General features: G+C 40.9%; 1 protein-coding gene across 1 annotated transcript in view; it reads left to right on the top strand.

The window, feature by feature from the left end:
• LOC146783971 (retinol dehydrogenase 12-like) overlaps nucleotides 1-14,565 on the top strand; it is a 94,389-nt gene extending 79,824 nt beyond the window's left edge. The window contains exon 4 of the mRNA XM_085633514.1: nucleotides 13,875-14,565. Within this exon, the coding sequence (XP_085489640.1) occupies nucleotides 13,875-14,149 (275 nt within the window). The 3' untranslated portion in view covers nucleotides 14,150-14,565. The remainder of the gene's footprint in view (nucleotides 1-13,874) is intronic.
• Nucleotides 14,566-17,138: the final 2,573 nt, after the last annotated feature.

Genomic DNA, 17,138 nt, shown 5'->3' with positions numbered 1-17,138 from the left:
CTGTGCATTGCACATAAAGCTAAACAGCGGCGCCCAAATACATCAAAGATCGCCTGAAGCCCTATGTGCCTAGACGCCACCTCCGGTCATCTGAGGCCAGCTTGCTGTCCTGCCCACATTTTAACAGAGCTACATTGGGGGGGACGGGATTTCTCAGTCGTGATCCCCCAGATCTGGAACAAGCTTCCGGACAATATGCGTAGGGAACCCATGCTACTTCCGTTTAGGAAAAAACTCAAAACCATCCTGTTTACTGAGGCATTCGGTTAAATCCACCTATAGTGCGCTGACTACACTTGGGACCAGGGGATTCAAGTCCACGCTACTAGCGCCTAGAGACCTTTGGTGAGTGGCGCTCTATAAATATAATCTAACATTAACAGATTAGTGGTGCAGAGTGAAGTGGAATGCCACAGAGTAGAGTAGTGCAGAGTAGAGTATCGTAGAGTGGTGTAGAGTGGAGTGGTGCAGAGGGAAGTGGCGCAGTGTAGACTTGAGTTGCATAGAGTGAAGTGGCATAGAGTAGAGTGGCATAGAAAGCAGTGGTATAGAGTGGAGTAACCTAAAGTGGAGTTGTGTAGAGTGGCATACAGTTAAGTGGCAAAAAGTGCAGTGTTGCTGAGTAGAGTGTCGGAGTGAGGTGGTGTAGAGTAGAGTGGTGAAGAGAGCAGTGGTGGAGTAGAGTACAGTGATTCAGAGTAGAGTCCAGTAGCGTAGAGTGCAGTTATGTAGAGTGCATTGGCGTAGAGTGCAGTGGTTAAGAGTAGAGTGGCGTAGAGTGCAGTGGCTTGGAGTGGAGTAGCACAGAGTGAAGTGGTTTAGAGTGCAGTACTGCAGAGTAGATTAGAATGGTGTACAGTGGGCTGTCTTAGAGTGCATAGAGTTGAGTGCTACAGACTAAAGTACAATGGCATAGATTGTATTGGCATAGAGTGCAGTGGCGTAGAGTGCAGTATTACATAGTGGCATAGAGTACAGTTTTTTGGTTTGCAGAGTATATTGGTGTGTCCTAGACAGGAGTGGTGTAGAGTGTAGTGGGTAAGAGTGAAGTGAAGTAGATTGACAAAGTGGTACAGGGTAGAGTAGATAGGCGAAGACTGCAGTGGTGCAGAGTGCAGTGGCGTGGAGTGGTGCAGAGTAGAGCACAGTCGTGTGGTGTGGAGTGCGTAGATTGGAGTATTCATGCTGTGGTAGCACACTGCCATTACAGACAGCTAATTTTCAATTGAAATGAACACTACATTTGCATAGACATAGTTTTACTAATAAAACTATACAGTGCACAGACGAAAATGTGTGGAAATTGCATCACCTAGTGTAATGATCTTTTTGATTATGTTAAAGTATTTGTTTCCAACACTCTTCAGAATAACAAAAGATGTGCTTCATTTGTGTTCCTAATTCTGATACATTCTGAAATAATTAATTTAAATGTGCTTGAAGTCAGAAAAAGGAAATACCTGACATTTGACCTTGGTCTTTGAATTCACAGCAAATGTGAAGAGATCAGAACAAGATGTAAAGGCCTGTTTACAGGAAGGGAGCGCTCAGAAGGATACTGTAAATAAAGTTCAGGCAAGGGAAGGTAAAAACTGAATCTGGGTAGACTAAAACAAATACAGACAGCAAATGGAAAGCAAGAAAACGTGGGTTCCAAACCACAAAGCCAATGGCAAGCAACGGACAGAATGTACTCCTAGGTCAACTTTCTGAAAATTCACAAGATGTCTTTAGCAAACCTGACAGCTGTGCTGTTTGGTAAGCTGCAACCTAAAAGGCACCCCATCCCTCGAATGATCCAAGCTCCTCGCAGTCTAAAAAGAAAATGGCAAAACCAGAGGCCGATGTTTCTTAGTAGCGGCATGAGGCTGTGAAATCACAAAAAGAAAAAAGTACCCCCCATTTGCTCTAAGGTCCAAGAGGAGGGGGAAACAGCAAATATAGAAAAGCGGGCCTCTAAACTGACCTATATTAGTATTTAGTATGGCCTCCTAAGGCTCATTTGCTATAACAACCTCAATATCACTGTCGTACAACAGAATTGATAAAAAAAATATATATTTGTATTGTTGATTTCTTCATATAAAAATATGTTATGCTTTTGTTTATATATTTTATAATTTTACTGATATTAATTGTTTATTTAAAAAAAAAAATTGTTTACACATACATATAACAGTTAGACAAATAGACAGACAGTTACCAAGATGCCAACAAAGCCTCTACCATTTTGGTGTGTAATAATCCTCCAGCATTTTAAACATTTAATATCAACACTTGAGCAGTTGATTAACACTTGAACAGTGGATTAGATTGACATTAAGGCAGATTCTAACAGTTTCTTCATCTGTAACTGTATTGAAGGCCAGGTAACCAACATTTCAACTCTAAAATCAAAATACAATTGATAAATACACAAACCCACACTCAACCATCAATACTAAATTCTCACCTGTCAGACCATCTCATTCACACTAACACACAAAAGAGATTCAATCATGTCGGAGATCCAGAATAAATTAACAGAGACAGACTGTGTTATTCTTTGTGATGCGAGTATTACCCACCAGATTACTCTGGTGTATCCGTCTCTGAGAGGACTCCCCACATATTTTGTAATGGTCAATGCACGTTTCGCTGGGTCATCGTTTAAACCAGCTTCATCAGGACCAAAATAGAGTCAGCTAAATCTCAAATAAAGTGGACGGGGGTTATCTGTGGAGTAAAAAAACAGAGCAATAATTTAAAACACTGAATGCACTGAAAGTTGCAGCTTATAACAATTCGAAGAACTTTTTAACATAGATGCCTACAACCAGTGTTAATACTATTAAAAATGGTTACGTCATTACATCCAATGTGATCTTATATCAAGGGGACCAGCATGGGGGCTTCTTGTGCCCCCCAGTGTGGCCAACATCTTTATAGGAGAATATGAATAGAAACCTATTTTTAATGAGATAGCCCCATATTATGAGAATATAGATAGCCGGCACAGATTTATAGATGATATTTTTTTCATATGGTCTGGGGAGGAGTCAGATCTTTTGAACTTCATTGAATGGCTCAACCTGAGTGACAAGAAACTTGAGTTCACAGCTAAATACTCAGCGAGAAGGTTGAGTTTTTCGACATATGGATTATGGGCAGAGAAGGAAGAAGTGAGGTAAATCTGTACATAAAACCTACAGCTAAGAACACCATTTTAGATCACAGCAGTTCCATCCTCCATGACAAAAGGACTCTATCCCCTTTGGGGAATTCCTTAGGATTAGGCGCAATTGCACTAACATTAAAGAATTTATGGCACACGCAGAATGACTCCAGAAACGGCTTCTTCCTTTGAGGATATCCGAAACGTCTTGTGTGGCAATCTCTGAAATGTGCAAAGTACTACAACAGGGACACCCTGATTTCTGGTAAAGTAAAACAACCACTGGCCACATTTGTATGTGTTGTCAACCATTCCAATCTGAATCACAAGATCACACAGATCTTGGACAACAACTGGAGGATTCTCAAAGTGAATAAAGATGAAAGCCAGCTTCAGAAACAGATTGTGGCATTCAGAACGAACCCTAATCTTAGGGATAAACTAGTACATAGTAGATTTAAACCCAAGGAGATTAATGGGCAAAAGACAATAGACAGACTACCCCCGGTTTTAGGGAATCACAGGTGCGGTCATTGCCATGCCTGTGATTCGGCCATCACCACGCAATTATGGACCTATGGAGATAGATCAGGAAAACTGAGAAACTTCATAAACTGTATAAGTAACAACATAGTCTACCTTATTCTCTGCCCATGTGGCTTAGGATATATAGGAGAGACAGGCAGGGAATTCCGTACACATTTCTCAGAGCACAAGTCAGCCATAAGGACACATAAAACACAGGCGCCTATGGTTAGACATTGCTTGGACTGCAATCACAGAGAGAATGAGCTGAGATGGCTCATTTTAGAGCAGGTCAGACACTAACCTGGCTATGACATAGAAAAGACCAGAAAAGAAAGAGAAACGTACTGCATCTTCTCTCTTGACACAGTCCGCAAAAGTCTAAATGAGGAAATTGTTTGGATAGTTACCTGAAGATCTACATCACCAGCATGATAGATCTGGCCTCATCTTAATGAATCTAAGACCTTAAGCCATCAGTTGAATGGGACACAGATGGCCGAGAGCTCGATTATTCAACCCATATAATCCCATATTATCCCATATAACCCTATACAAGAGAACTTAGTAGGATAAGGCTCTATGCTGTATGGCATTATTCACAACCAAAGTAAAAATAGTAGCATATGAGAGCAAAGACATCTCCTGCGTACATGAAACCTATTCTTCATGCCTTTGTAGTAATCGAGCTATGCTGAATAACTGAACTTTTGCGTCTTTCAGCATTAGTGTTGATGGGACAAAGATGGTTGAAAGATCAAGTATTCAATACGTTTAACCCTTTATAATAGAATTTAGCAGGATTTGATCCTATGTTGTATGCATTATTAGTAATTTAAGTGAGAATATGGGCTCATTTGAGCCATGATATCCCCTACTTTCAGGTAACTTGATTGCATACATTTATGGTATGTGAGCATTGCCATATCACCTAGTTTGTGTTCTTCAGCGCAGATCAGCACTAGTCTGGTAATGTCCACCTAGGCAGTCGTTGATGATTTTTGCTCTTTAAACACATTGAACATGGTCTATGCGATACTAAATTCTTATTATCAGTAATGGGTGAGCATACATTTTGATAAGCTTATATTACATATATATTGTTACACGTATCAATTTAGCTAAAGCCTTACGTGTAATTACATAAAGGAAGGTAGTATTTCTTACGCCGTCCGTGGCTTTGAATATTGGAGTATGCACTTACACAAGAATCTACACAGTTTAGATTCCACTTCTGCCATTCTAACATGGCGGTGATGGATGAGGCACATATCTTGATAACGTCAGGTCGTCTAACCACATCATGGTGGGACGTCATCTCATCGCCGCAAGATCACGTGTCACGCCTTGCGCAGGAGCCATAAAAAAGGAAATTAGTCCAACACTATTGAGACTGATGGGTAAAAGCCAGTAGTGCGGGCTTGATTGATCACGCATACCTGGCCACCGTATGCTCGGATATATGGTAAGATCGGAGACTTTACCATTGGGGTAAAGCAGATACTACTATTTACTTCTCCTTAGCTCTATGGGATAGTGCCCACTATAGACGGTTGCTTTTCAGACGTATCCACCATTGTTATCGGACTAGCTAGCCTGAACGTTTTACTAAAGTTTACCACCGAGTGTAGCCTCATTGCGGCGGTGCACCTAAAACAGTATACAACTTATGTCGCTAACTTTGAGTATAAAGAGGTAGTACTCACTAACATTATAGGTGTATAGCTTTAAAGCTGTTTTTGGCAGTTCTCTGAACAGCGCCACAGCTCATCGTAATGAGATTCTACAACAGTAATAGCTCAGTTAAATGTCTGTCCAAAAATAGGACATAACAGCAAGCCATTTACCACTAGATATGTCTCTTTCTATTTCTGGGTCTTTTTGTGAGATGTCCATAATGCTTTCTTCTTTCTGTATCATAGATATCCAACTAATCAATGCAGGGTATTCAGAAAGAATACACTTATAACCTCAGATAACCGCTGCAGTCCGTGACATTATCTTTATTGTATATAGGGTAAGACACATAAGTTAGTGGAATGGCCGCCCCATGATAGCTTTAAGATTTGTATCACATTCTTGCTATTTTTTCCTATTACAATGAACCAGTACCTAGCTTGACGGTAGCATCAATGCAGGGCCATCAATGGTTTTGTGGCCATGTTCTGCCAATTGTAAGGAATTACTGTTTAATTTAAAGAAACATATATATTTTTCGGTAAGAGTTAGGTGCAGTAAGCTCCCTACTGAGAAACTGTGCCTCTAATTTCGTTATATCTTTTCTAAATCAATATAATGCTTTCTTGGTTGGATACTTGGTGAAGGTTGTCCTTTTCTTTTCGTCTTTCACTATGATCCTTGATCACATCTTGGCTTTACCCTCACTTGGCTGCATGGCATGAGGCAGCATGCCTATTGGTGGCTGGTATCTTGTGCACATATATAAGATCACATTGGATGTTATGACGTGAGTAACCTTTGTTTGATAGTATTAATACGGGTTGTAGGCATCTATGTTAAAAAGTTCTTCGAATTGTTATAAGCTGCAACTTTCCCTGCATTCAGTGTTTAAAATGATTGCCCTGTGTTATTACTCCACAGATAACCCCCGTCCACTTTATTTGAGATTTATCTCACTCTATTTTGGTCCTGATGAAGGTGGTTTACACGATGACCCACCGAAACGTGCGTTAACCATTACTATACATGTGGGGCGTCCTCTCAGAGTATATACACCAGAGGAATCTGATGGGTGATACTTGCATCACAAAGAATAACACAGTCTGTCTCTGCTAATTTGTTCAGGATCTCCAACATGATTGAATCTCTTCTGTGTAGGAGTGTTAGTGTGAATGAGATGGTCTGACAGGAGAGAATGAAGTATTGATGGTTGAGTGTGGGGTTCTTTGTGTATTTATCAATTGTATTTTGATTTTAGTGTTGAAATGATGGTTACCTGGTTCCAATACAGTTACAGATGAAGAAACTGTTAGAATCTGCAGCAATGTCAATCTAATCCACTATCTACTGCTCAAATGTTGATATTAAATGTTTAAAATGCTGGAGGATAATTGCACACCAAAATGTTGGAGGCTTTGTTGGCATCTTGGTAACTGTCTGTCCATTTGTCTAACTGTCATATGTATGCGTAGACAATGATTTTTTTTTTTATAAACGGATAGCAGTAAATTTGATAAAATATGTTTTAAAAAAGCATAAAATATTTTTATATGAAGAAATCAACAATAAAAATATATACGTTTTTATCATTCCTGTTGTAGGACACTGATATTGGGGTTGTTGTAGCAAATGAGCCTAAGGAGCCAATACTAGAAAGTAATATAGTTCAGTTTAGAGGCTGTCTTTTCTATATTTTATGAGGCTGTGAAATATCTTACCTCAGCAAACGAGCAACTCTAATAACCTCCTTCCATTCTTGAAACAAGCATTTGCAAGCCAATAAGTCTCGGCAATATGAGAGCTACTGGCCTTGTCAATGTCTTTTAGCCATGTTGTATAGCAGCACATCTAAAGCTGACTAAAAGTCATGGAAAAAGTGCTATGGCGCAGTTAGCGCTGGCCACGCCACAGCTCTTTTTGACTGGCCGGAGATGTGGGCGAAGCAACTTAGCGGGGGGCGAGTAAACTAACACAACAAGGGGAACAAGTCAAGCAACACAACACCAGAGGGGGCAGTTGGGGAGAAGGTAAGCAAGCATCACAATGGTAGGTCGAGTAAAGCAACACAACAGAATAGGGGGTGGCGGGCGGTTGGGATTCATGTAAGCGGTATGACACAGCTTGTGGTGTCCGTATCATATTGTTACTTTTATTTTTTTTTTTAGAGTGGGTGGGCGGCTAATGCATCAATGGAAGTGCAGGATCAGATGGACAGCAAAGAAATAGAAGCACCTTTTGAATCTAACCACCATGATCCTTGCATACCAGTACCCAAGAGTTCTGTGTAGAATGGTGACCACACTGACTATTTAGAGATATACATGCATATCTAGAGGTGGACCAGCCAACAAATTAACAGGGACAGCCAAGCCAAGGGTCTGGCTCAGATCTTAGCACCCGCCTGGCCCTGAAAATATTTGCTATGTAAATCATACAACACACATCCATATAATATGAACATTTTCTTCACAATTCAAAAAAGTGTCTTTCTTTACCATTTGAAATCTGTCATTAATAAAGCACATTATAGTACTGCATTGATAAGTACTTATTAAAAGTGATAGTTTTGTTTAACTAGTACTCTGATTGCACACATTTGAAAGCACTTCCATATGCGATAATGAAGAAAAAAGGCTTTGGTGAAATAAAATATTTGCCTAAGAGCATACAATTTAAGCATGGAAGCCATGATTTATCCAGGTTTTCTGGTTTCACTTTGTACAAATCAGCCAGAAAATAGGTATGTTAGCCTTGTCAGCCTTAGGGGGGTTTTCCTCCTATCTTTTTTCCTCCACGTTTTGCTGAATCTTTTGGTTGGCCTTAGGACTCTGAGCAATTTACCACTGCTAATCAATGCTAATGTGCACATGCTTCTTCCCTAATCCTGTGTGAAATTGGTGTACACCTGATTGGCATATTTAATTTAGTTGCAAGTCCCTTGTAAGGTGCTATACCATATACCCAGAGCCTGTAAGTTAAATTATTCTAGTGGGCTGCAGCACTGATTGTGCTACCCACATAAGTAGACTTTCAAACCTGTCTCAGTTCTGCCACTGCAGTACCTTTTTGTGCAGTTTACAGCCACTTAGACTTAATATTCAAAACGACATGCCAAATCTTAAATGCCCTTTATTATTACATATGTCACCCCTAAGTTTGGCCGTAGATAGCCCTAAGGGCAGGGTGCTTTCTAAGTAAAAGTTAGGACATGTACTTTTATGTTTTGTATGTCCTGGCATTGACAAAGAGCCTATTTTGTTTTTCACTACTGTGAGGCCTACTCCTCTCATAGGTTAGCATTGCGAATTCCTTAATACACTTTTAAGACATAATTCCGGATCAGAGAGAAGTACCTTTTTCGTGTTTCATATGTTTGAAATGGTATTGATAAAACCTACTTATTGATGAAGTTGGATTTCACATTACTATTTTAGAAATGCCACTTTTAGAAAGTGAGCATTTCTCTGCACTCACTGCTTTGTGTACCTGACAGCCTGTCTCCAATACTTATCTGGAGTGGATCACAGCTACACTTGTATTCCCTCTAGGCAGTCAGAACACAGGAATGATAGATGTGTCTGAGTACCCATCTACATACATCTGCATTCTGATTGCCTTGCCTGGGCAAGATAAAGGGAGGGGCTAACACTCCACTTGAATAGTTAGTGCCCTGTCTCCACAGAAAGGACTGATTTACCCGTCATAGATACCCTGGCAGACAGGACTAGGCTAAAAGTGTGACCTGTGCACTTCAGAGAGCAGCTTTGAAGTCACCCCCACATAAAAAGGCACTTTTAGGTATAAGTAGTGAGTCTATGACCCACTAAATCAGACACTACTGGGTCTTGAACTGAACCGCTGTCAGAAGAACTGCTGTGCTGCTTAAAGGACTTATCTTTGGACTGCAGACTTGGAAGTCCTACTTTTCTCTTGTGTTGCCCTGCTGCTCTCTTGCTCTGCTGAAGGAGAGCTGGACTTTGCCTTCAATCCAAGTGATCTCCAAGGGCTTATTGGCTTGCCTCTGTTGCTTGAGACTCAGGGATATCAAAGCCTTTACCCGTGCCTGCCTGGAAGTGGCCCAGATGCATGCAACACGACTTTCGATTAATCTACTGTCTGTGTGCAACAGAACCAGCAGATCAACCCGGTTGAGGGAGTAAAATTGACGCATAGCATCAGAACCAGCTCTTTGGCACATGGTATGGACGGATAAGACAACGTATCAATGCCGCTGCAGCTTGGGGAGATCAATTCATCCCTTGACTGCATGGCAGAATCTGGCACATCGCTCGACACCTCTCGACTCTGGCACCCATCTTCGGAACTGACGCATCGCCTTCACTGTGTGAAGAAGATTGATGCATCTTGTTGCTTGCAACCAGGAAAGGTACTTTATCGGGCCGTTTTATTTCCTGTAGCCAGCCTGTGCTTCCACGAGGTTGACCTGAATTTGACTTTGCCCCTGTCCCGTACGGTCAAAAGTAACCTTTTAGCACTGCTTGTTTCAAAGCTCTTTACTGCATTTATTATTTTAAAATTCAATATCTCAACTTATATACATTGGATTTATGGCATTATGTTTATGATGTAATCTATTTGTATAAACCTGTGTGGAGTCTTTTTGTGGTGTATTTATTTTGTCACTGTGTGTGTGTTGCACAGAGACTGTACACATTACCTCTTTAAAAAAGCCTGATGGTTTTGTGCCAAGCTACCAGAGGGTGAGCACAGGTTATCTTTTAGTGTGTATCTATCTTACCCGAAATAGAATTGTGTCTTCTTATTTGACAGGGTTCATAACTTTTCCAACCAGAAACTCAATTTCTAACATTAGTGATCAGCGGTGAGGATAGAACGTGTGTTCGTGCAATACCATATAGTAACTCATTGTTCACTACAACTTTATCCTTGGAACATTTCACATTTTTTTCAATGCTCCCTGGTTGGCCTTTTGATTTCTCTTGCTAAATTATGCCTCAATCTGGAGATGCTACACATGCACCTGAAGTTTTAAAGTTTGATCTGGTCAGGTTAGAGTATTACACTGTGACTCAGATGAAGATTTTTTGCAAAGATTTTCAGGTCTCAATGAGAAGCTTCACCGGGAAGGTGGAGCTGCAGAAATCCTTGAGGGCCTGAGCAGAGTCCCAGGTTTCAGGGGATGACAATCTAGATGAGGAGCAGGAAATTCCTGTAGAGAAGAATCAGCTGATTCTGGAGCTTGCTGTAGTTCTGGACCTGCCTGTGGAGGGGGCCGACAACTTGCCAGAAGCAGTAGTGGGTCCCAGAGCAGAGATCAGTGCTTCCTCCAAGAACCTGTCCCCTGAGCAGCTGGCAGACAGAAAGAAGGAGAGAAAGTTCAAACTGGAGCTTGCCAAGCTAAAGTTAGAGAAGGAGCAAGCTCTAGAGATGAAGAGTATGACTCTGGAGGAGAGGAACCTTACTCATGAGCTCATCCTTGGAGAGCTGGATATCAGAGCGCTGTAAATAGGGCCCAGCAACATTAATGGTGGCAGCTTACCTGCAGTGTCTTCACATGAGTAAAGTGTCAGAATACCCAAGGATTTGGTGCCTAGCTATGGAGTGGGGATGACGTGGACAGGTAGTTGGCTGCGTGTGCGAGGTGGCTCTAAGAGTGCACAAGGTCCCTGAGGTGTTCTGGGGTGATAGTCTATGGAGGTACACGCCCATGGTGGGGATAGATGCTCTTCTTACACCAGAGGTAGAGGACCAGATATGCTAGACTATTATGAAGGCCATCTTGACCAGTAGGCTTCGGCTGACACCTGAGAGATACCGACAGGTTTAAGGACAGTCACAAGCTATCCATATAGAGCTGGGTTGAATGCTTAGACTATGCTGGTAAGGCACTGAATGGCTGGGTGAGGGGCAGCAAAGTAGATGATTATCCAGGACTGTACAGCTTAATTTTAAGGGAGCACATGCTTGATATTCATCATCAGTACTCTTTATTTCGGCAGTGCACCATAAATGAATATATTTGTTTTACAGAGCTGTGCCAATACCTAGTGGATAGTAAGCATATTGATCCCAGGAACCTTGCTGAGGAGGCAGACATCAGGGTCAGCACCAGAGTGCCCAAGATAGCATCTTGGGGGGAGGGATACTACCAAAAGGGTGGTCAGGGTTTCCACCAGAAGGAATGGAGAGATAAAATGGAGTTCATTTCAGGCCCCCAAAACAACTCACAGGGGAATGGGGTCTGGTTCTCATTCCCGACGTGGCCACCAGAAACCCAATTTTTTGCTTTATCTATTTGTCTTTCCTTATTTACAAGCTATGTTTTTACATGTTAGTTGATTTTTCTGCAATTTTTAAATATAGCACAAACTCGACCCGAAAGCTGAGTGCTTTACATGCGTACCAGGTACATTACACAAGTTCATATGCATTGTTTATAGGCATAGGTAGATTAAGTGATGTGCCCAGAATCATATGATGTTGAGCTGATTCAGAGACTCAGACCTAGTTCCCCAATTCCAAATTCAAGGCATGCACAGTTAAAAGCAAACAGCCACCATATTGTAGCTGAAAGAATGCAAACACTGGGATACATCCAGATTGGAAGTGTCCCCCGAAAGAGAACTGTCATTTTCTGCTGAATAAAATACATCCATACTCCTGTTATTTTTCTATTTGTTAGAAGAAGTGCCCTTGTGGGACCTCCAAGTTTCATCTGTTTTTGTTAAAATGAGCCCTCATTCACAATTGAAGTTGTAGAGGCCAGCACAGAAAGAGACCGCGTATGTGCTGTGGGGCCGAGACCTAACAACGAAAGCAATTTTGGAGCAGCTGCTAACTGGTGTACACAAAGGAGCCACCAAGTTCCCCCGCCATCTCTGCTCCCTGCCTGAGAGGCTGCTTGCAAAACATGTCCCAACAAAAAGAAATCAAACGAAAACCAGAAATCATGATGGCACCAAACAGCCTCTGGCAAGCTGGTTGTAGGAGTGCACTGCTCTTCCACTAGAAACTGCTTCAAGAATTACACAGGCAATACGAATGAGGGTAGGTGGGGGAGGGATGTTTATGTATCAGCGAGAGTGCAGGTGAGTGGGGAGAAACAGACTGGGGCCGAAGGGTGGAAGGAAAAATAAGAAACATGGATAGGAGCAGGTTGGAGTTAAAAGGAGCAACATGGATGGGGATATGGGAGACCCCCCAAAAAATCAGACACTCATATGGAGTGCTGGAACACATAAAAAAGCAGCTCCAAAAACAGGAACAGTGGAAAGACACAAGTCTCTGGTCCATGCTCCAGGGGAAGGCCAAACACAGGAAGAGGACATGACGCAGGCATGCCTTCACAAACGGGAACGATGGAAATGAGTTATGCTGAAGCACACCAATAGTAAGCTGTGGGCGGGCTGTAAGCCCACTGTGTAAAAATAAAAGGTCTTGAAGTTACAGCGCATGCACTGGCCAGCCAACAACTAAAAATGCTATTTTCTAAATCACAAGACTATTTGTCTATCAACAGAAACTTCTCAGATGCCTCTCTAACAAGCACCTAGAATCAATTCCGTTATCCAGCTTAGCAAATGTTTTAAAAATAGATTAATCAATTGAGGGAGCAATTTTGCACTGATTAATGTGGTGCTCAGGGAGCTAAAGTGGCTTTCTCTTTGAGATTATAGGTGCTTCTTTTATGTTAGAAGTCATATGATTAGGCCCTACTTCCTACCTTCCAAGAAAGTTTACAATTTCCGGATGGCAACAAAATTTGCGTATCACCCAATTCTTGCTTCTGGAGATTTCTCACACTAAGAAAAAGAAAACACATAACCAAGCTTTTCATCAATTTAGTCCATGTCTCTGGAATACTGTCCCAAAGATTCAAGCCACTCCTTTTCCTTATAACTTCAGAATAGTATCGCTTTCTTTTTATGTCTTGACTACAGAAATCGTTTTTTAGAGACCTCATCTTAGTAATTCATGTACACCAGACAAATACAGTAGGGACACAATGGAGTTTTGTTTATCCCTCTTCAGCGATTTGCTTATGGCATTCTTTAAGACTTAACATTGGTGGGTTGGACTGTCCTTAAACCCATTGCATTTCCTAGGAATGTTATACGGCTTTGTCGTTGTTTAATGGACTGGTACAATTCACCTCTCACCTTTTGCCACTTTTAAATCTGTTCAAACTTTGCTTTTTAATTGTTCTCAAACATTTATAACAAATATATGTTTCAGATATTTCATAGTGCTCCGGTGCTTAGTTAGTTTTTCTGTCACGTTTGTTTTATTCGCTTGAAAAATGCCCCTTTGGCTGATGTATAATGGGTAACCCCAGATAGGTAGCTGCACGTCACCACTCTGACCGCCAGTGTGAGCCCATATGGGCCCGTTCTTCATAAAAGGTCGATTTGAGAATTACTGCGATGTACAATCCTAATTCAGTGAACTAGTTATCAGTGGGTGAATCGGTCGTAAGAACCGGTGTTCAGACTTTGCGGCACAGGTTTAATAACTCTTGTTTTCTTTTGTTTAGGTTATGTTGTTGGAGACTGGACATTACGATTTTCTGTGCTTTTCCGCATCGTGATGTACGTCTTCGTGTCCATGTTCTTCATTTCCTGTGAGGCGGGGGCTCAGACGGTGATACACTGCGCTGTGTCCGACGAGGTGCTCGCGCATAATGGCGGGTATTTTTCAGACTGTCAGCCCCGAAAACTGCGCCCTTACGCCCGAGATGCTGGCATTGCTAAGAAGCTTTGGGAAGCAAGTGAGGGGTTGGTTGGTCTAACATCACACAGAGACAACTAAATCACAAATGGATAGAGATGATGAAACAAGACAAGTGGAGCACCTAAGAGAGCTGAAATTGTGACAAGTGAGCTGCACAGACATCGAGTTCCTTTAACGCGAGACAAAAATAAAAAGGTGACTTTACTCCTGGTGGCTTTCCTGTGAAGGGTTCAAGAGCTTTAGCACCTCGATTGTAGGAGGACTGCAAGTCACTGATGCACACACAGGAAAAGAGAAATTAGAAAACACAGAAAAGTGTCACGCACAAACCTCAGGTGAGACACGGGCAGTCAGTCACTTGTTGCCCCAGGGGGTAGACTGCAGGTAGCACCTGCCCCGATGCTCAGCATGATTTGGTGTTCCAAAATAATATGAAAGAACATATCAGAAGTACTGTTGTTTATCCTATAATAAAATCTTTCTGCCTCTAAAAACCTATGTCTGGCTAAATGTTTATTTACAATTTTTCACGATTTGAAGCTGGGAGCTGATTTGGCGCTGGGAGCCGAGCGCTCTATTAATATATCCATTGAAGGCCACTTCTGAGCAGGCCGCCCACTCCAAGCGGTGAGTCAGAGACCCGTCACAAATGAAAAAATGCTGAAAAGTACAGGCTTGTGTAGTCCAGTATTTCTCATTAAACAGACAAAACATCTAGGTCTTCGGAAAGAAGCTTTTCGTGTTTTTATCCAATTTTATTTTTACATTTACTGGAATACTGACTCAGTGTTATTCATACGAAGAAGAAAAACAGTGAATCTGAGCGCCAGCTCTTGCCAGTAATATCGGAGATTCGGAGACTAGACTGATTAAGGTTTAATAATATACTCAAATCATCATCTCGTTAGCTATGTCTCTTTGATTCCCACTGAAGAAGCATCGGTGTCCGAATAAATGAATGGAAATAATAATGCAGGGGACACTCATCAGGGAAATCCTGAGAGCCGACAGGACTTAACCATATTAGCCTCCAATTTTAAGAAGCAGGGACCGTTATTCTAAAAACAGTTTTCTTTTCATTTAGATACTTCTTTATGTCCCGCGCTGCATTTTCTACCTTTTCAGTAAATTCATGTGTTTAATTTTCTGGCACGTTTTGTTTCCATACGTCATTTTCCCCATTCTCCCTTGTTTATTCTTTCCTCGTCATTTTAAATGATGCACACTTTGCAGTTAGTTTAGACAAATATTTGAGTACATATCCGAGTGAGTTGCATTGCCTCAGTGACTTAACAAAAGATCCATTCAGTCGAGTTTATAACTTTTTAGTTTGAATCTTTTTATTGCTAGTGTAGCTAACACATCCTATTGCGTTGTGTTCCATTCTCACTACCTATGCTCATGGTTCTACTTCTGACAACCCCACTTCCTACAAGGTATTTAAAAGCACACAAAACACCCTATCAGCCTCATTCTCATCTGAGGCCCTGTTTTGCCCTATGTAGAACCTCTATTCTTTCACATGATGATTAGCAATGGACAATGGCCGGCTTCCTTCGTCATACATTCAGTTCCATTTCCTGAGTGCAGGTGAACAACTTGTGATCTGCTTTCAGGTTATGAATCATCTGCTAAAGAGCCAGAATATGTCAATACCTCCAATGCATGTGTGATGAGCATCTTCCAGCACATTGCAGTCACCTGTTTTATCAGCAGGTGTGGGGGTAGTTTTTGTTACCCCGGTGTAATCACACATACATTCTGAATTTTTGTGTTATCCATGTTAATCCCAAAATCCTATCGCAGGAGCAAGGGAACCATGTGAGCGACCAGAACATGAGATGTTGGTTTTCATGACACGTGTGTTCTTTTCTCTGTTGTTGCACACGTAATTACACGGTTTACAGAAGCACGGTCAGGTGAGAGCTACTGGGTCTATTTAATGCTTATATGTGTAGAAAAGGATCAGAAGGACCAAAGATTATCAAAGCATAATCGAGACCTAAAGTGTTGCCTAAGATGGATGGATCAAACAAATACTGCGAAGAGTAGAATCAGGGTAAAGGGCTGTCTACTGCTCTCAGACAAAGGCTAGTCTAGCTCGAGAAATGCTAAGTAGGAGTTCATGTGTTTCCACTGTGTCCAGAGGCTAGATATCTGTGTTGTAGCTTTCGAAGTCCAGCTGTGGTCTGCTTCCTCCCACATGGTGTTAAAAACAGTATCTGAATCCAATATTAGTACTATTATTGGTTCATCACAGGCAGTATTCGGACAAAATATTGTGTAAGAAATATTAAGAGACACAACATCTTATAAAAAAAATTGTACTGTCAAGAATATCATGGACAGAATATCGAAGGTGAAAATATAATGTTTTAGGAATTCAATAAGTAAAGTTGTTAAAATATTGTTTGTAAAATATAGTTGTATATAATATCATTTATAATAAGGTTGATACATTTTAATTATTTTAGTATGAACAATTATTCTGATTGTAATATTTGTTTGTTTTTTTAGTATATTTTGCAATTTGTTTATTAAATATAAATTTTATTTTAATTTAATGAAACATTGTTATTTAGTAGCAGGTTGTTGGGGCCGGGGGAGATTAGGGTGGTAAGGTATTTCATTTGTAAATGATTTTTTTTGTGGATTTAGTTTTCATTTATTTATATAAAAATTATATAAATAAATTCCTTTTTCCATTAACGTTTAATTTTTTGTTCATTGTTTTATCAGTGCACTTAGTTTTTAATTGTTAATTGGTTAATTATTAATTGTATTTTATTTGTTTACATTTTTAATGTAATTTTTTATTTTAATTTTATTTTCAAAATGCCTTTATTTGAGAAATATGCACAGTACAATTACATAAGTACCACAAATGCAAAAGATGAGGCACATCAATACATTGCAACACAGCAAGAATACTTGCACGTTCATGCGACAATAGAGACAATGCCGTGTGGAGTTATCAAAGATTCATTAAGAGTGGGCGAGAGCAAACGTTCAGGGGGGTGCACCAAGCAGTGTGGGGTAGGCAGGGAGGATGGGAGGGTCATGGATC

Source organism: Triturus cristatus, chromosome 11, assembly GCF_964204655.1.
Source record: "Triturus cristatus chromosome 11, aTriCri1.1, whole genome shotgun sequence".
NCBI classification, from domain to species: Eukaryota; Metazoa; Chordata; class Amphibia; order Caudata; family Salamandridae; genus Triturus; species Triturus cristatus.
This window is presented reverse-complemented; position numbering and strand designations above follow the sequence as displayed.